The sequence below is a fragment of the Sphaerodactylus townsendi genome, linkage group LG10 (genome assembly GCF_021028975.2).
Source record: "Sphaerodactylus townsendi isolate TG3544 linkage group LG10, MPM_Stown_v2.3, whole genome shotgun sequence".
Lineage (NCBI taxonomy): Eukaryota > Metazoa > Chordata > Lepidosauria > Squamata > Sphaerodactylidae > Sphaerodactylus > Sphaerodactylus townsendi.
In genome coordinates, this window is record NC_059434.1 from 6,868,314 (window position 1) to 6,889,256 (window position 20,943).

Genomic DNA, 20,943 nt, shown 5'->3' on the forward strand with positions numbered 1-20,943 from the left:
GGGCAGTGGGCACCAGGGCACCATTGGCCCAGCAGGTCACCTTGGCTTTCTGGGGGGGGGAAGGCATGGGTGAGGGTAACTGTGAGGCTGGTGGCAGGCCCGGTGGAGTAGAATCCAAGGTGCCACTGTCCTGGTGGTGCAACTTGGTGTTTGGGGGGTGGGGGATGGCCGTGGGCCACACACAGTGGTGGGATTCAGCCCATTCACACCTATTCGATAGAACCCGTAGCTAATTTTTTGTCTCGTTCAGAGAATGGCTGTAATCCCACCACTGAGTCCTTTCGGAACCTGTAGTCTTACAGCAAGGAGACAGCATGTCGTTTCGACCAGTGAGAGATGCAGGGGCCAACTCTGCCGTCCCGTTTCTCCCCAAGCCCTTTTATTGACAGTTTACAAGAGGAAAAACAAACAAGGCAGGCAGGGGTTGGCAGCACCTGGATATAAGACAATGAACAGAGCAAAGGGCGCAGGGGGATTTGGGCCGGGGATTTGGAAGTTGCACGTACACATTGGAGCCAGGAGGTCTTCCAACCTCAGCGGTTTCTCCGAATCCACATTTTGGAAGGAGAGGTCAGTTGGGGGAGTGTGGAATACCCTTTTCCGGGGATGTGCCCCCGTACTCTAGCGTCTCCCAGGCACTCATGCCCTCCAACAGGAACCGGTTGTTAAATTATTTGAATCCTACCACTGGCCACACGGGCAGCTTTGGAAAACATCAGGCAGCGAGGGGAAGCATTAACGTGGCCCACAAGAGTTGGCCAATCACTGAGCAGGACTCAAAGGGCTTGGCTGCAACTGAGTCCTGAGCGGCGATTTGCTAAGGGCTCGTCATCGAACATTCCAAATCCTTAGACAATTATATGTTAGGACTTCTCTACCTCTATCTTATTTAGTTTTAGCCAAGACCCCTTAAAACCTTGGTCTTGTCATGTCTCCAGGGGAGCATGGGAGGAAGTGGCACTCTGGCTGTTGCTGCTCGTGGTCTGGGATAGAGCGTTGCTGTGTAGGAATGTGTAGGCTTAACTGGAATGACTTCTCAAGGCAGGGGTGCACCTGGTTCTTATCTGAACCGTGGCCTTGGAGAAGTGCTAGGTTTGAGAACAGCCTGAGGGAGATGAAAAGGGGGAGTTGCCTAGCATTGGAGCAGAGGGAGGAATTAAGCGATGTGGGAATTAAGGGGATGGGCAGCTGGGAAAGGTTTAATTCTGGCAAAGACCTTTGAAATGTAACCTGTTTGAGCTCCAATCAATAAATTGATTTTGTATCCACCGAGTCTGCTTATTGGGGAGGTCCACGGAACCCGACACCTTTATACCTCTAAGGGCGCACTCCAAGACATCGAAGGTAAAATAGGGTTCTGACTCCAGTTCCCTGAGAGAAGGGTACCAACTCTAGGGTCGGGCTTCATTGTTGTTCCCCACTGCAACCAGCTTGATCCCAGCTCGGAGGGCGGAATCATCCTGTGCCTCTTCTCACGCTTCCATCTCCGATTGGCTGTACATTGTTCCCACGGCCATGTTCTGTCTATCCCCATACACATTATAAAAAAAACTGCCACAGGAATGGAGGGACGAAGGTGGCGTTTTTTGAATGGCCAGCTGTACGCATGCCCGAAACAACTCAGCTGTGATTGGCTGAATGGGGGACTCCTGGCACCAGAGATTCCGCGACTTCTACTTGAATCGTGAGCTTGGAGTTCCTCCGGAAAGCGTAGTTTTTTCCCTTGAAAAGTAGTGAAGTTCCCAAACCCTGTGGAGCTCGGAAATTTTGACCAAGTTACATGGGGCGAAGCTGGTACAAAACCACGTCGATCCCAGTGGTTGTGCGGAGCACTTAGGTCGAACGCAGCTCGAACTTAGGTTGATAATGCAAGTGCGGAATCGACCCAAGTTAGTTGCAGCCAATTCTCTTTTTAAAGATTCAGGCAATACTTTTTTTCTTGGTTCTCTCAGCTTTGATGCACAAGTTGGCAATGGAAGGATTGTTCTGAGGCGATACCAATTAGAGGTTGCTCACAATATAAAATCTGTCTCATTGCTCTGGGCAGATATTCCTCAATCCTCCGAGACAAAATTCTTCAGGTAAATCACACCCCCCCACACACACTGAAAATCTGTGACTTGAACATTCAACATTCTCGCTTTCTTTCCCTTCTGGAGAAAACTTAATCCAGCTGCTTTCAATGCCTGTGCAAAGCAAAGCCTTTGCTCAAGAGAATTGTCCAGAACAAACGTTAATGTACCATCAATACTCTAAGAGTGGGAGTGGAATTCTACTACTTTGCATCCACTTGTATCTTCTCTGCTACCATACATGCACTTTGCGACGGAGTCTATGCGGAGATAGCGCCAAATTTGCATATGTTTTGCATGGGTGTGCATTTTTTCCTCAAGTTATGCTGAGCATGGAGAAGTGGAGAAGGGACCAGTGCGTGTAGACCATATGACAAGCGTAACATGTGTACAGCCTTTAAATTAGTCTGACACAGAGAAAAAAAGTCACTTCCCTCCCTCTCGCGCCATCCCCCACGCCAAATCCTCATAATATTCTTTGTTACCATTTTCTTTCCAGGAACAAATTTGGAGGAAATTATTCACCAGTTGGCCTTCCAAGGCCTGACCTGTTCTTCCCTGGCCTGTCCTGCTGGGATGCTGTGAGTGATCTTTGGGCGTTTCCCCACTCACAGGGATCCCCCCTATGCCGCGCGCTGCTCTCAGCGTGCAGCATCCCTGACGCGCGCCTGGGCGTCCCCACACTGTGCACGGGGTCATCAAAAGGTGCCATTTTCTCCAGCGCCAGGGATGCCACGCACTGAGGGGGCGTGACAGCGGCAGCGTTGGGGCGGCTTCGCTGTTGCCGCCCCTGTCGTGGGGAGTGCAGGGGGACCCCGCGCTACTTGAGGAGAGTAGCGCGGGGCTTAAGGTAAGTGGGGAAAGGCCCTATGTTTGCTCTGTGACAAATACAGACAAATTTTGCAGATTTGATCCTGGACCCACAAGGACTGGGGGTCTTCCACTTCTCCTCATAATTCCTTTGGACGCTTGAGTGTTCGGGGAAACAGATCTGCATAGTCAGCAAAAAAAAAAATCCTCTATGGGTAATAAACGAAGCCACAACCAAATCCTATCATTACACCACAAAGAAAAACAACGAAGCGTTTGCTTCTTTTGCTTCTTCAAGCTGGTCTGGAAGGCTGCTAATGGCTTCTAATCTCTTCTCAGAGTACAGGTCTGAAGCACATAAATGTTAATGCACCACCTGGGGGCTACTCTTTCATCTAAAGCCCTAATAACAAAGTGAGTGGAAGTTACGCAGAATAACTTATAAACCAAAACATTAGCAGGGATTCATATTTCCCCAGTTAACGGGGAAAGACACACTTTTCCTGTTCTTTGTGAACCAAACATTAATGAAGAAATTGAGTTGAGTATCAGAGCCCCAGTTGTGCTTATTAGGTTATAAAACTACCCGGGGGAAGAATGACTGACTCAGCATCCTGTGAACATCAAAAGTAGACTCAAATTCAACAGGAACGGAGTGAGTGAGTCATACAGAAGATGGAAGCTGCCAACGTTTTTTTGTTCTGTGTGTCATCCCCTCCCCTGCCCCCAAGAACGGCTGTCAGATGTACATTCAGCCTACTTTTTCCTGAGGTATAATACTTTCTTCGGCTTTAGTGTTCGTGTCAAAACTCCGCAAAAATCTGTTTGCCCAGAACAGGGGTCTCCAAACTACGGCCCTCCAGATGTTCAGAGACTACAATTCCCATGAGCCCTACCACTTGGCCATGCTGGCAGGGGTTGATGGGCATTGTACTCCATGAACATCTGGAGGGCCATAGTTTGAAGATCCCTGGTCCAGAAGAAGCAGTGGGAGAAAAGAAATGTGGTGTACGCCAGATGTGGGTGAAGATGGGCCGGCAGAGGACCACTGGTCAATTGCCAGGAGACTCAATTGTCATCTGCTGGTTCTGGGATTCTTGCAAAGAACATCTCCCAGGTTGAATCTCACAGCTCGTCTGGACAACCCTTGATATTGTGCTAACATTGACCTACTACAACTGTCCTCTGCAATTGGGTCGCCCTGTGTTGACAACTCAGCCTGGCTGCAAGTGACATAAGAACATAAGAACTAGCCTGCTGGATCAGACCAGAGTCCATCTAGTCCAGCACTCTGCTACTCACAGTGGCCCACCAGGTGCCTTTGGGAGCTCACATGCAGGATGTGAAAGCAATGGCCTTCTGCGGCTGTTGCTCCCAAACACCTGGTCTGTTAAGGCATTTGCAATCTCAGATCAAGGAGGATCAAGATTGGTAGCCATAGATCGACTTCTCCTCCATAAATCTGCCCAAGCCCCTTTTAAAGCTATCCAGGTTAGTGGCCATCACCACCTTTTTATGCTGCGAAAATTATAGCTCCAAACAGAACGTACGTCCACATTGGCAGAATGTCTTTGCTCTGCGCAGGACATCAATCCACGGATCTTTCAACCTGTGCCCGCTTCCCTAAGAATACTTTCCTGGGAGTAAAAAGGGAACTTACTAGAAAAAAGGGAACTGACTTCTGAGTAGACATGGTGAGGCTTGCTCCCCGTGAATCTTGTGTAGGTTTGTTCTGCGACAACAAATAACTGTGTTGTGTTGGATTCACCTGATGCACACAAAGCCTTCAGCGTAGTGAGGGTTAAGTTTCCCAACAGCTGATCAGAATGAGGAGGAAGAGGGGGAGGAATTGACTATTATGGGTTAGAAGGAAGCTAGCAGCCAAAGGGCTGGGGGACAAGGAGTACCCAGATAGCTACCTGCAGGCGGGAGGGGAGCAGAAAAGGATCTCTATCAGATGCAGCTTTAATCAAATACAAAGGAAGCCATTCAACACATATACACATGCCTGCCCAGTCCAAACACAAGTGTCAAACTCGCGGCCCTCCAGATGCTATGGACTACAGTTCCCATCATCCACTGCCAGCATGATGCTGGCAGGGGATGATGGGAACTGTAGTCCATAACATCTGGAGAGCTGCGAGTTTGACACCTAGTTTAACGATTAATGTACATGTTACACCTTCTAATAATATCAGGGCAGGGGCGTAGCTAGGAAAAATGGAGCCCGGGACAAAATCTGAGTTTTGCGCCCCCCCACCCCCCGTCCATGTAGACGACCACCCTCCCCAACCACAACCAAACAACAATTTTTTGCACCAGGTCATTTCAGTCACCATCACATTGTAGAACATGCCCCAACTCACAAATCTGAACACAGCAATGGTTCATGCCACACAGTGGAAATATTTTTTTGACATTTTCAAAATGTTTTATTACTGCTGAGAAAAAATATATAAAAATAAAACAAAAGGGCCCAAAAAGGAACTTCTAAATGGCTTTCATTTGTTTTCTCTCTTGTAATGACACTAACCCTAACTCCTGTGGATCCATGGGCAGGGAGGTGTGTTGGGATGGGGCTGGGAGAGGCTGGCAAAACTTGCAATTTGTGGGATGTGGTTGTATTCAAAGCTGTGCTGGAGGACCCAGATGGTCAAAAAGATGGCAGTACAATATTTTAACAGTACAAATCAATGTATAAATATTATATGTAACACTTAATCAGAAGCAGATAAACACAACCATACACTCATCACCATCAGGATCAGACAAAAAATCTTGATTCTTCAATATACTCAATGTCTTTAACACAGTCTCCACTCTTTTCTTGATGACATTTCTTGAACACTGGTTAACCTCTAAAGCGCTACAAAATATGGGGTATAAATACTCTTCCACAAAACAACCCTGGGCAAGTAAATACAGCACCTTCACTCACAAGGTAAGGGGTGCTGTCTTTCCGAAAAGTGTGTCCATCACCCTTCAGTATCCCTCTTAAGATCAGCATATGTTAAAGTTAATTGTAGACTTTCCTTCTTTTATCACCTCTTTTCTAGGAGCAGCAGGTCTTCACAATGATGCTTTACTGAACTGGATGCAAAATCACCCTTCTAGCAAGGTGTTTCTGGAAGTGAGGCTAAGGGCACTATCACACATGAGAATAATGCATTTTCAATCCACTTTCAATGCACTTCTTGCAGCTGGATTTTACTGTGCGAAAGAGAGCAAAAATCCACTTGCAAACAATTGTGAAAGTGGGATTGAAAAATGCATTATTCTGGAAATGCCAAAGTGCCCCAAGAACAGTTCATACACTCTCCAACTAAACCAACAGGGATAGGGTGGCATTTCATTAGCCACAAACACAACACATACGCTGACACAATGGATTGGACCCAAATTGCCACAATTTATCAGCACATCACAAAAAAGAGAAAGACTGGAAACCAACTTTTAAAAAATACAGATAAAAAACTCTCCTGGAGACACACACAGCACCATGAAAAACCACATGGGACTCTGAACACAGGAAGCAGCCTCCTATACCAAGCCAGACCCTTTGGTCTGTTGGGGTCAGCACTGCCCACTCTCACTGGACACACAGCTCCTGCTGGGTCTCAGTTGGAAAGTCTTCTACATAACCTCCTCCACTTTGATTTTTTTTAAACTGAGATGCCAGGCAATTGAACTGGGGACCCTTCTGAATGCCAACTAGGATGTTCTTCCACTTGAGTCATGCCCCCCAAACTTCTCTCCCTTCCTCTCCCCTTCCATAAAGGCAGAGGGACTCCTACAGAATCCTGACTTCTGCACACTTCTGATTGGGGGGCAGGGTGTGTGGCTTTTCTGAATGTGCAAAACACCTTCCTTGAGGGGAAAGTGGAAATATTTTATATTACTAAACCAATTGGAACAGTGTGTTTCTTTTTTAACTTACATTTTCCCCTTCTTTTTAAGGGAAACACTGCTCTATTTATTTGAACCCTTATTTATGTTGCTTACAAAGTGTAGCCTTGTGCCGAATGGGGAGAGAATGAAAGGAGAAAAGCTGGACCCTCCTTTAACAGCCCAGCTCAATCTTAAACACACTTCTACTTGAGAGTAACTGCTACTGAATCTCAATGGGATTTAATTCAGAGTATACCGCTTCCTAGGTTTCCAGCAACTTCAAGAGGTTCTCTTTTAGTTGACTAGAAGAGGGATTTTTGGGAGGCAACTGTTTAATTGCAGTGGTTGAGTTTTCTACCTTTGATGGGGATGCTGTGGTGAGTTCTGAGATAAAAACTCGAAATCCCAATTCCAGGAAAGTCCTTGCTGCCCCAAACAATCCAGGAGTCCCTTTTACTCACAAGTTTCTCAGTCCTGCTGGAGCTCAGTCGAGGCAAGCCCCCCCCCCCCCCCAGTCCCTCCCTTTGTCTGAGCAGCTCCATGCACCTCGAGCAAGCTCAGGGAGGTGAGAGGGAAGAAGAGGATCAAGTTCAAAAAAAAAGTTTAAACAAAAAAAAAGGCCAAAACAAAAGCAGAGGGCAGCTCTGGGAAAGGACAGGAAAGGGGAGTTTCTTTCTCCCCCGCCCCCAAGATCTACCATGAAAGGCGAAGGCGCAGGGAAGGGGGGAGAAGTCCAAAAGCCCCTATGCCTCCCAGTAACGTCCACAACAGCCAAGACACAAAACAAGGCACCAACTTCTGCAAGTAGCAGCAGGGAAACTGCGCGGAGGGAGGCTCGTGGGTCCCGGCAAATGGAGGGAAGCCTGGACGCCCCCCCCCCCTGCATTCTCACACACGCTCACACACACACCCTCCTCCGGCTGAATCTCGCCCCCAACCAGATCCAGATGCATCTCTGGCGCAAAATTGAAAGGGCTCCTTCCCCACTTTGGTCAGCCCCCCCCGCCCCCCGGCGCCCAGCACAACCCGGGAGACCCCCCCCGCCTGGCCAGCACCCCCCCTTCTCCCCATTGTTCCTGTCTGGACGCCCCCTCACCGTGTGCTGCGCTCCTCTCAGCCCTTGATGGGGGCGGCAGCGGCAGGGCTGGCAAACAAGTCGGTGCTTTGGCCGTTGGAGGGTCTGAGCCATTAAAAGTGCTGGGAGGCGGCGGCAGCGGACACAGAAGGAGAAGGGAGGCGGTGGGAGCAGAGGGGGAGCAGCGGAGAAGGGTTGCCATGGCTAGGGCGAGCTCGCTGGCTCCCATAGGGAAAGTGGAGCCCAGGCGAGAAATGCGGGGCGGGGACGAGAGGACAGCCTCGCTGGTGAGAGAAGCAGGAAGTGGTCACTGCTGCTGCTCGTTGGCTGTGTCCCTCTTCCGCCCATCCCCAGCTGGCTGCCTGGAGGGGAGGCGGGGAGAGCACTCGCTCGGCTGGAAGCCAAAAGGCGCAGGCCTCCTCTCCGGCATCGGCATCGTGCAGTCAAACCGAGCCACGGCCCTCCTCCTTCCCGGAAGTGTGCAGGGAATTTTTCCGCCCCCCACGTGACCTTGCAAGCCTGCGCCCGGGACAAGCCGCCCCGGATGTCCCCGTTGGCGCTTCGCCACTGTATCGGGGCCATGCAGCAGAGGGAGGGACTCAGAGGTGGGATCCAGCAGGTTCTCACCAGTTCCCGAGAGTGGGTTACTAATTATTTGTGTGTGCCAAGAGGGGGTTACTAATTGGGTCTGCTTTTCCGTTAGAAATTCCATTAGGTCCAAAAATCATAAAGTCCTGTTGTTTCCTACATGGATGGTTAGTGAAGGTAGAAAACGGGATAATTCTCCCTGTTGGGCTGTTTTAAAAACATGTTTTAGAAATATGGTAAAGTTCTTTGTTTAAGGGAAGTATCCTTCTTTTGATTTCTAGAAACAAAATTAAGTATTTGAAAGCATTAAGTATTTGACAGGCAGTCAATTAGAGGAGAAGTAGTTGTTTCTGTTGGTAGTAGATGATAGGACTTGCTATAATTTGTTCAAGTTATGGACAGAAAGATACTAGCTGGAAATTAGGAACTTTTTTTTACAGTAAGAGTTTTTTACAGTAATAGAGAAATTATTAATGCCCCGCCCCCGGAATGGCCGGCCACGCCCCCATCGTGCCCCACCCAGCCCCATTGGCGCTACGCCACTGTTTGAATCCCACCACCATGGGAACCTGTTACTAAAATGTTTGGATCCCACCACTGGAGGGACTGTGTCTCAGTGGTTCAATTCCTGGGATCTCCATTAAAAGGGATCAGGTAGTACCATCATATGGTGTAACAAACATCTTCCCGAGATGCGTCTCACCCCCTGAGGTGGAGAAAACATATTCCCTATCACATGATCACTCCACACTGTGCAATGGAGAGAAACTCATAGTGATGTACCTCTGAAGATGCCAGCCACAGATGCGGGCGGAACATTAGGAGCAAAAACGACCAGATCACAGCTGCACAACCCAGAAAACCCACAACGGTCCAGCTGTGAAACCCTTCTCCACAGCAGTGGCATAGGAGGTTAAGAGCTCGTGTATCTAATCTGGAGGAACCGGGTTTGATTCTCAGCTCTGCCGCCTGAGCTGTGGAGGCTTATCTGGGGAATTCAGATTAGCCTGTGCACTCCCACAGATGCCAGCTGGGTGACCTTGGGCTAGTCACAGCTTCTCAGAGCTCTCTCAGCCCCACCTACCTCACAGGGTGTTTGTTGTGAGGGGGGAAGGGCAAGGATATTGTAAGCCCCCTGCAGGAGAGAAAGGGGGGATATAAATCCAAACTACTCCTCCTCCTCCTCCTCCTCCTCCTCCTCTTCCTCTTCCTCTTCTTCTTCTTCTTCTTCTTCTTCTTCTTCTTCTTCTTCTTCTTCTTCTTCAATCAACGCATCTGCCAGAGACCCTGGGGAGCCATAACCAACCTGAGCAGACAATACTGCCTTTGGAAGCTTTTTAATTATGCCTGTTTCCAAGTGGCATTTGCATTGTGCGAATGTTGTGATATTTTGCTGTCGACTTGTAAAAGTTCCTTTATCACATGGACACGTGAAGCTGCAATTCAACAGCAAAATATCACAACATTCGCACAACACAAATGCCAGTCGGACGCAGGCAAAATTAAAAAGTCATATGGTTTACTTGCTTTTTGATGGATTGAAACGGGAACGAAAACGTGTGGCCGAAATTTGCATCGTTTTTCCCAATTAGGCATCACTATCTATCTGGTCCATGCCTGCTTTTTACACTTTGCAGGAAGGTTTTCAGCATGCAGCCCGCAAGATAAGGATGCTTTATTCCCTGAACGTGCCAGAGTAAAATAGGGCTTCGCCTAATGGATGCCTCTCATTTTACGGGACAACTACAGTGACCCCAGAGTGAGCTCACAAATCTTTGGAGCTCCCCCGCTTTCTAACACAAATGGCCCTATTTATTGCCGGGAACGACCGGGTGACATCTTCTAATCCAATAAGAGGCATTCAAGCATATGCAGAAGTGCCATAAAAGCCAACTCCTAAAGGCAACATTTAGTTCTATTAGACAGCCCCGATCTCTGCTCTCTCTTCTTTCCCTACATACAAAGGGTTTAGGTGAATCGAAAATGCCTGGAAGGGAATACTTAGGAAGGAAAATCAATGGTGAACAGATGTAAGGCAGCTCAGACTTTTTTTCTTTTCCTTAACCTTTCAAGAATAAGGAATCTAGAGAGTTCTGGCATAGATCACGACAGCTTCCGAACTGGGAGAAACCACTTGGTTGAAACCAGGGGGTGTGCCCTACGCTCCGCTTGCGGGGGTGGGGGGCATTCACCACCCCGGACCCATTCCCCTCCCCACCAAGAACTCTGCTCTAGGGGTGTAGTGAGGGAGAACTGTGCCCGGGGCACGTGTGCGCCCTTAGCCCCTGCCACGTTTCGGAATGCCGTGCCCCCGCTATGCCCATGAACTGGCACACGCATGGGGAAAGACGCCCCATCCCACCCCCTGGTAGCTCCGCCTCCAAAGCCACATGGATTTCTGAGGTGGTGCCCACAGTTGAAGGATGCAGGAGATGGAGAGGAGTTTTCAGTGCTTGCCCTAGGTGATGGCGAACCTTTTCAAGACCGAGTGCCCAAATTGCAACCCAAAACCCACTTATTTCTCGCAAAGTGCCAACACGGCAATTTAACCTGAATTCTGAGGCTTTAGTTAAGAAAAAAATGGTTGGCTCTGAGGCGTGCGTTACTCGGGAGTAAGCTTGGTGGTAGTCGGTGGCTTTGCTTTGAAGCAACCATGCAACTCTTTCAACGGGTGAATCACGACTCTAGGAGGGTTTACTCAGAAGCAAGCCCCATTGCCAGCAACCGAGCTTACTCCCAGGTAAAGGATCACGTTTTAGTTCTTCGCATGAAAATCAGTGGGTTTAACAGTGCTTAACAGGGTTACCTACACTGCTTCCCCAAAACTAGGTCTTAGGTTTAATGCTAATAATCGAGCCCAGCGGCCCAGGCCAGCCTAGATGTGTGTGTGGGGGGGATTCCCCCCCCACATGATGAACTCTGTGTGCATGTGCCCACAGAGAGGGCTCTGAGTACCACATCTGGCACCCGTGCCATAGGTTCACCACCACTGCCCTAGGTGCTGCTTTCCACAGATACACCCTGCCTTCACACTAGAGCAGTGGTGGTGAACCTATGGCACTCCAGATGTTCATGAACTACAATTCCCATCAGCCCCTACCAGCATGGCCAATTGGTCACACTGGCAGGGGCTGATGGGAATTGTAGTCCATGAACATTTGGAGCGCCATAAGTTCACCACCACGGCACTAGAGTCTATCCTCCAATGCATCAATTTTCTTTCTTTCTTTCTTTCTTTCTTTCTTTCTTTCTTTCTTTCTTTCTTTCTTTCTTTCTTTCTTTCTTTCTTTCTTTCTTTCTTTCTTTCTTAAACTTGATAGACTGCCCAGCCCTGAAGGGCTCTGGGCGGTATACAACTAGTGGTGGGATTCAAATAATTTAACAACTGGTTGTTTACAAGCGCCATTTTAACAACCGGTTCTGCCGAAGTGGCGCGAACCAGCTGAATCCCACCACTGTATGCAACCCAATCCAGTGAAAACATTAACATTCAAATCCAGTTACAACCATAGAACAATATTCAACCCTGAACCCAGATCAAGTTGACAACTGTAGTAAACAAAACTAACAGAGGGCGGTCAACTAGATGGAATATCAGATAGAACATAAATTACAGTACAAAATATGACATACAGGGAATGGCTGGAAGGTTAGTGGAAATCCCTGGAGATCTCTAGGGCCCCATTGGAGCTGTGCAACCCCAGAAGGAGCCCCCTGTCAGGACCACGCCAGGATCATATTCAAACAGCTTCAGAGGGGGTGTTGCTCAGCTCATGGTCTCAAAGGTTAATGGCTCCAGCTCTAGTCGCCAGGCAAGGTACAACCAGGGAGGATGCCCACTTAAGTTCTGCTACACTGAAAATAGGCTTTTTTTGTAATTAAGCTGGCAAAGTATCAACAAACTGGCGGGGGGCGGAACCCAGGACCTTAAGTAGAAAGCTTTAATTATATAATTTCCATCCATTCCACGTAGCCCACCCTCGGTGTCGGGCCAACCCCAAATGTGCTTTACGTGGCCAGGGAGGCTATATTTAGTCTGAAGTCGTGCCCGATGCATTAGTGACAGAACACCGCTTCATCTGCCAGGCAGAAACTAAAGCCTGCTCCATTTCAGTGTCTTCGGCTGGAGATCCCACACTCAGCAAAATGCAGCCTTTTCCATATGGTTGATGGTGGCCTCCTACCCTGTTTCCCCTAATATAAGACATCCCCGTAAAATAAGACATGGTAGAGGTTTTGCTGAAGTGCGAAATATAAGGCATCCCCCGAAAATAACACATAGCAAAGTTTTTGTTTGGAAGCATGCCCGACGAACAGAACAAAAATAAAAATAAGACATCCCCTGAAAATAAGACATCGCACATCTTTGGGAGCAAAAATTAATATAAGACACTGTCTTATATTCGGGGAAACACGGTAGCAGTGAATATTTTCACCCACCTGAACTCCGCCCCCCTTCTCCCAGTCCCAGAAAATTCACACTGCTTGGGCTATTCCCTACGATTACTTCCTGTGGACAGAAACAACCAGAATGCAAATCTTGCTTCTCCCAAGACCTTCCTCCAGAGGCGATTTAACAGGCTAGCAGAAGGAGCTGTTTTATACACTTGTTCACACTTAAAATGTGACAGGAAACGAAATGAGCTAAGATGGGGCCAACCGTTGACATGGTATAAATTCATCTTCAGTTGTTGATAGAGCAGATTTCCAGATTTCAGCTTCGGTCGTCCTATTCTCAGGGGCCATGTCTGTCTCAGAGAAGGCAATGAGATAATGTCCCTGTTTCCAGTGATGCTGTTTGAGATTTGGCCTTGGGCAGTGGTAACAGTGGTTCTTAACAAGATATACCTATCTCCACACATTGTCCAGAAGTGAAAAGAAGCAACATCTTTTAATCCAGAGCTGTAGCAAGGGGGAACTATGCCCGGGGCACGTGTGTGCCTTGCGCCCCTGCCACGACCCAGATGCCCTCCTTGCCCCCTGGGCGCTACACCACTGTTTTAATCATATTTGCTGGAATAATTTCTGTTCAAATAACTGTATCATTATTATTTTTAAAAGGTAAAGGTAGCCCCTTGTGCAAGCACTGGGGTGGTGTCCCTTCTGCACCACAAGGGGTAAAGGTAGCCCCTTGTGCACCCCATAGGGTGATATCACATCATGACATTTAATAGGCAGACTGTTTACGGCTTGCCATTGTCTTCCCCAGTCATCTACCCTTTACCCCCAGCAAGCTGGGTACTCATTTTACCGACCTCAGAAGGATGGAAGGCTGAGTCAATCTTGAGTCGGCTATCTGAAACCGACTTCCGTCGGGATTGAACTCGGGTCGTGAGCAGAGCGTAGACTGCAGATTACCACTTTGTGCCACAAGGCTCCTATCAAATATTTCTGGTTACACTGGATCATGGTTTATGAAGTACACATGAACTTCAGTTCCGTTGTGACAAATGAAAGATTGAGGGACTGGAGCACCTTCCTTATGAAGAGAGAGGCTGTACAGCCGCTTGGGGACTCCCTTTAGTTTTGGGAGAGGAAGGACGCCTGAGGGGGGGGGGATACATGGACTTGAAGTCTATAAAATTATGTGTGGGGTAGAAAATGTTGACAGAGAGAAATTTTTCTCTCTTTCTCACAATACTAGAACCAGGGGGCACTCATTGAAAATGCTGGGGGGAAGAACTAGGACTAATAAAAGGAAACGCTTCTTCACGCAACGTGTGATTGGTGTTTGGAATATGCTGCCACAGGAGGTGGTGATGACCACTAACCTGGATAGCTTTAAAAAGGGCCTGGACAGATTTATGGAGGAGAAGTCGATCTATGGCTACCAATCTTGATCCTCTTTGATCTGAGATTGCAAATGCCTTAGCAGACCAGGTGCTCGGGAGCAGCAGCAGCAGCAGCAGCAGCAGAAGGCTATTGCTTTCACATCCTGCATGGGAGCTCCCAAAGGCACCTGGTGGGCCACTGACAGTAGCAGAGAGCTGGACTAGATGGACTCTGGTCTGATCCAGCTGGCTTGTTCTTATGTTCTTAGTGGATTTTTACTATGGCAATAGTTTACATATGCAGGAGGCACTGGGGGGTGGGGGCAAGTGGCAGGTCTTCCTCTGAGATCTCACACATAATTAGGTTCGCTCAAAAATGGATTTTGTTTCAACCACCTGGAATCTGTAAAATCCTGACATGAGACATTTAATTTGGGGAAGAAGCGGAAGAGTTGGTTTTTATACCCTGCTTTTCTCTACCGAAAGAAGCCTTGAGGTGACTTATAATCACCTCCCGTTCCCCTCCCCACATCAGGCATCTTCTGAGGCAGGTTGGGCTGAGAGACTTTGGAGAGAACTGTGGCGAGACTAAGGTCAGCCAGCAGGCTTCATGTGTAGCAGCCGGGAAACAAATCCAGTTCACCAGATTCGAGTCCACCGCTCACATGGAGGAGTGAGGAATCATAAGAACATAAGAACAAGCCAGCTGGATCAGACCAGAGTCCATCTAGTCCAGCTCTCTGCTAATCGCAGTGGCCCACCAGGTGCCATTGGGAGCTCGCATGCAGGATGTGAAAGCAAGGGCCTTCTGTGGCTGCTGCTCCCAAGCACCTGGTCTGTTAAGTCATTTGCAATCTCAGATCAAGGAGGATCAAGATTGGGAGCCATAGATCGACTTCTCCTCCATAAATCTGTCCAAGCCCCTTTTAAAGCTATCCAGGTTAGTGGCCATCACCACCTCCTGTAGCAGCATATTCCAAACACCAATCACACGTTGCATGAAGAAGCGTTTCCTTTTATTAGTCCTAATTCTTCCCCCCAGCATTTTCAATGGATGCCCCCTGGTTCTAGTATTGTGAGAAAGAGAGAGAAATTTTATAGACTTCAATCATATCCCCCCTCAGACGTCTCCTCTCCAAACTAAAGAGTCCCAAACGCTGCAGCCTCTCCTCATAAGAAAGGTGCTCCAGTCCCTCAATCATCCTCATTGCCCTTCTCTGCACTTTTTCTATCTCTTCGATATCCTTTTGAGATGTGGTGACCAGAACCGAACACTCAAACTCAGTTCTCTACTCTTAACTGCCCCATCATGCTGGCTACTTTAAATGCTTGTGTTGATAGAAGCTTGGACAGTGAGAACATTTAAATTACAACCTGAGTCAGAGATAGCGGCACTAGCCTTTTAGCGCATGTGCGCCTTACCTCCTGTTGCTGCTCGCAAGGTTTTCTGGCGAGATACTTCAAAAATTCTGCATATCTGTCAATGTCCCGGTTTTGTTTGATGAAATCCTCCAGCCTTAAAACCTACGACGACAAAGTTTCAAAAAGTTTTTTTGGAAACAAAATTCTACACATCATGGAAAACATACACGGATGGACATAATCTCAAATGTCCCCCGTCTGAGGCAGCCAGATGACAGGGCATTTGCGGGCAGAATTCCACAGCACCTTAACCATGAGATTGTCTTTCAAATGCAGCTGTTGGGGCCTATTTTCTTCCCCTGTCCTTTCCCTGTGGGTAAAAACCCATCCCTGCCCAAGCTGTTTTCACCCACGGTGGGAACAAAATATGGAAACCCACAAAGAGGCGTTTCAAAATGCTCATGAAAGTAAACATAGGCCCTTTCCACACACAAATCTTTTAAAATGTTGTGAGGCAGGAAATAAAACATTCCCTCCATGGATTTCCTCACCGTTTTTACCCCCAAACATTTTATTTCCGACCTGAAAACTTTTTAAATGAATCCCTTTTAAAACAATTGCCTGGCTAAAACATTTTGAAAAAGTCTTCAGTTGCTGTGTGATCTACTGTCTAACTTTCCCATGCTTCTCTGTTTCCCTGAACATCCTCCTCGTTGCCATTTTAGGAAATACTTGTAAGGTAAGTGAATGTAAGTTCTATATTTTAACCGGACTAACAGCTCAATTCTCTGCTAACCTGCTCAGAAATAATTCCCACTGGATTCAGTAAGTAAATGTGGGCAGGATTTCACCCTAGGCCAGGGGCTCAAATGGGCAAGAAAAATTTATGTTTCTTAGTCTGCCTAGAAAATACAAATTGCAGACTCATTCGTCTTCAATTTGCCTTGGGGGCCGTGTTAGGAAAGAGGTTTTAACCCTTCAGTCTCCACTTGGTTTAGCAATTCAAAACTGGTTCTCCAGAAAGCTATGAGTATTTTTTAATGGAAAACATAGGTGCCCTTAAAAAAATCTTTTCTTTTGAGGTGCTAGTAGCAGAGCAGGGACGGTGGTTTCGATAAGCAAAACCAAGCGGAAGACAGATTAGCCCTTCCCTACTGCACATTTCTTGAATGGCCCTACGGCAAACTGAGGCCGCCTGAGCACTTTGTATTTTATGGATGAAAGCAGATGCATGACCTTCATCTTGTCTGTTCGAGCCCCAAGGCGACCTAGTGAGCTTATAGCCAAGATCTGAACTAGGTCTTAGCATGTCAAGGAGAGTGATCGTGGCATAATAGCTACAGTTTTTTCAACAGGGAACTACCGCTGCAGGTAAACCGCACCGTTTTTTCCAAATTCGCTGCATTCTCCTGGAGAAATCCTCCGGCCAATGCGTTTAGCGGTATGATGGAAATGCGCATAGTCCTAAGTAATACAAAGTAGCTACTGCATTGGGAAAAGACAGTTTTCTACCAAATCCTCATTTCTCGGAGGATTCTGTGCTCGTCATGCTCTTTTACATAAAGATACAACCTTGGCTTTAAATAGCTAGTAAATATTAACTAGATTAACTAATTAGACTAAATGAGGAGCAGCAGTGGCGTAGGAGGTTAAGAGCTCATGTATCTAATCTGGAGGAACCGGGTTTGATTCCGCCTGAGCTGTGGAGGCTTCTCTGGGGAATTCAGATTAGTCTGTGCACTCCCACACACGCCAGCTGGGGGACCTTGGGCTAGTCACAGCTTCTCGGAGCTCTCTCAGCCCCACCTACCTCACAGGGTGTTTGTTGTGAGGGGGGAAGGGCAAGGAGATTGTAAGCCCCTTTGAGTCTCCTGCAGGAGAGAAAGGGGGGAGATAAATCTAAACTCTTCTTCTTCTTCTAGATGGGATGCTTCACACAAAAAAATCACTCCGATGATCAGCGGGGCCTCTTGTGCTCGCATCAATTATCCAGTGAGAATCCAACACATATTCACATGTCACAGGTGAAGGATTCAAGAGGACCATCTGATGACAAGGAAGGAGTTTTCTTCCTGCCATTTTCCCTGCTTCTGACGGTCTCTTTTAGATCTACTGGCAAGAAGCGTGCACACCTTGACCATCTTTAGTCGTGGATGGTTAGACGGTCAACTGATTTATACTGTCGCCATTCAGGAGCACTGAACTGCTCTATTAAGTCTAGCGCTAGAGCACATAAATTAGAACATTTAAAAAAACTAAAAAGAACGCGCTGTGAAAGGGGGCAGGGGGGAAAAGCGACATGGTTTGAAATGGGCAGAGAGCCAGCTTTGTGTAGCGGTTAAGAGCAGGTGGATTCTAATCTGGAGAACCAGGTTTGATTCCCCACTCCTCCACCTGAGTGGCAGAGGCTTACCTGGTGAACCAGATGTGTTTCCTCACTCCTACCATGTTTCCCCGAAAATAAGACAGTGTCTTATATTAATTTTTGCTCCCTAAGATGCACTATGTCTTATTTTCAGGGGATGTCTTATTTTTCCGTGTTCTGTTCGTCGGGCATGCTTCCAAACAAAAACTTTGCTATGTCTTACTTTTGGGGGATGTCTTATATTTCGCACTTCAGCAAAACCTCTACTACGTCTTATTTTACGGGGATGTCTTATATTTGGGGAAACAGGGTACATTTCTGCTGGGTGGCCTTGGGCTAGTCACAGTTCTTTTGGAGCTCTCTCAGTCCCACCTACCTCACAAGGTGTCTGTTGTGAGGAGAGGAAGGGAATGGAGTTTGTAAGCTGCCCTGAGTCTCCTTACAGGATTGAAAAATGGGGTATAAATCCAAACTCTTCTTTTTCTTCAGATAGAACTCATAAATGGGCTTTAAAAATGCTGTATGAAATACCTGTCCCTATCTCGCTTTATCTGGAATTGGGCCAACAACAGATAACAACCATTTAAGAATGGCAATAGGAAAGGGGCTATGTGGAAGTAACGATGCCAGGAAACAATGCAGGGCGTGCGCGCGGACCTCTTTTACCCGTGAAATGATCTGCACGTTATCCCCGTTCAGCCCTGTGAGATTTCCTCCACGAATACTTTACAGATGATGCTTACGAATCTCATCAAAAGCAGTTCAGGTGCGAGAAAAAATATTAAAATTCCCATTTATCATCACAGAAAGGTTTCTGCTTCGCATACCTCCCGAGAACAGTCCTGAAGTTTTCCGTGCAGAGCATCCTTCTCTCTCCGTAGCTGCCTCATTTCATTCTCGTGTTTCTTTTTTAATTCCTCCAGCTGCTCCTGAACCTCCTGAAATCAGGAAATTAAGCAGATGTCATTATGGATTGTTCTACAAAAAAAGCCATGACCACATAGACGATGGTGCTGCATTTTTTAGCACACTGCCGCCATCTGAGGCCATGCACTCCATTTCCCAGTGGGTCCGTGAGCAGACATTGGTCAGTTATTAATTAGGATATAAACCTCCGACAGCTAAATCTTCAGTCTGCAAAAGACAGAACCTGCTAACCCCGAAGAATGCTTCAAAGTGAAGGGATTGTATAATGCTTTGCGCAAAGCATCGTATGCCAAGTACAAACTACAGGAGAAACATGAAATTTTGATGAGTACAGAAGCAACTTTTAAAAGATGTGGAGCATTTTAATATAAACAAATTCTGCACAGTGTCAAATGAACATGACTTCATCTTTACTAAGCTACACTTCAGTTTTTGACACCAGATTTGGAGCTATTACACTTGTAGCTTGTGACTATGTCGATCTTACTTCCCCCACTTCTGATCTGGCAGATACAGCCTCCTTCCCACCATCGAGTAAGCACTCCATGCTCCAGTTCTGTCTTTCTCTAATCTGACTTATGCATTTCCTTTTCGGATCATCTTTTCTCCAGGCATCCTGAGTCTTTAGAATCTTGTTCAAACCAACAAAACTCACCTCACTAGCCCTGGAATACATCAGGCTTTTAACCTAGAAAATCAATCAATCAATCCCCAGAAAAGACAAATCACCACCAATCACATGGAAGTGCTGCCTTTCCTCCAACCAATAGGAACCGACCATTTTGAGGTCCCCTCTTTTCTGCTGAGGTTCAACCTCCTACACCAGACCTGGGCATTATACGGCCCGCGGGCCACACCCGGCCTGCCGGATGACCCTGACTGGCCCCCTTGTCTTGCTGGGGAGCGAGGCGCCTTTGAAAGCCCCGCAGAAGCCGGCAACCAAGGCAACCGGCTTCTGTGGGGCTTTCAAAAGCACCAGTCGATGAAAAGGGACTTAAGTCTCCCCACTTGCTTGATTGTCACAGTGGACAACTATGCAGGTAGGTTAAGCCTGTGATTCTTTGTGCCAAATAGTGTTGTATGCAGAACTGTTGCCACTGATTCCAAGTTGATCTGTGCACCTGTCTGTCACTTATCAGCCCCTGTTATGCAGAATTGAGTTCAGCCTTTTGGCCCGGCCCTCCACAATATTTTCTGTTTCTTATACGGCCCCCATGGAAAAAAATAATTGCCCACCTCTGTCCTACACTGTTTTTAATCGTTTCAGCATTCAACAGGAACATAGTGGGTTAGATCCAAGCAAGCTTTTTGCTCAGTCCTGCCCACTTCATCTCTGTACTACAAGCTCCGCCTCTCATGGCTATTGTCCATGCAGCTCCCATAATCCCTGGCATAGCCTTTTTAGTGGCCGAAGAGCACCCTTCCTCCCTTCTTTACCAACAGAAAAGCAAGTTGGAATCGACCCAGCGGCTTGGATCCAGCCATGCGCAAGCAGAAACACGGGCTCAACACAGTTCTGCTTGGCTTGGGCAACATCAAAAGCTTTCCCTCCAATACACTATCATGCCTCGAAATTGGCTGCACAAGATCATGCTACGTGGAAACGCAAGAGGGGTTGAAATATGTCTGAATCTGTACAAGTGGCTACTGTAGTCTTTTCCCCACATGTCTTCTTGACAGCAGAAAAAAAATGTGGGCAATGGGTTGGATCCAGCACAAAATCCTTGCTGGGTCTCTAGCAGGGGCGTAACAAGGCAAACTGTAGCCCTGGGCAAAACCTGAGTTGGATGCCCTCCCCCCATGGGCGGCCACTCCACCACGACCAATTTTTTTTTCACCAGGAATTGGTGCCTGCAGGGGGTGCATTTTTAGACATATCAGCACCAAAATTTCAGCGTATCATCAGAAGACTGTCCTTATGCTACCCCCCAGGTTTGGTGCAATTTGGTTCAGGGGGGCCAAAGTTATGGACCCTCAAAACTGTAGCCTCCATCTTCTATTAGATCCCATTGGAACAATGGGGGATGGGGCACCCCCTTTGGGAGTCCATAACTTTGGACTCCCTGAACCAAACCTCACCAAACT

At 47.5% G+C, this 20,943-nt stretch overlaps 1 protein-coding gene across 1 annotated transcript in view; it reads right to left on the reverse strand.

The window, feature by feature from the left end:
- FAM184B (family with sequence similarity 184 member B) overlaps positions 1 to 20,943 on the reverse strand; it is an 84,198-nt gene that overhangs the window by 20,392 nt on the left and 42,863 nt on the right. Inside the window, exons 6-7 of the mRNA XM_048508706.1 lie at positions 18,759 to 18,869; positions 15,627 to 15,728 (exon numbers count right to left, since the gene is read on the reverse strand). Of these exons, the coding sequence (XP_048364663.1) occupies positions 15,627 to 15,728; positions 18,759 to 18,869 (213 nt within the window). The remainder of the gene's footprint in view (positions 1 to 15,626; positions 15,729 to 18,758; positions 18,870 to 20,943) is intronic.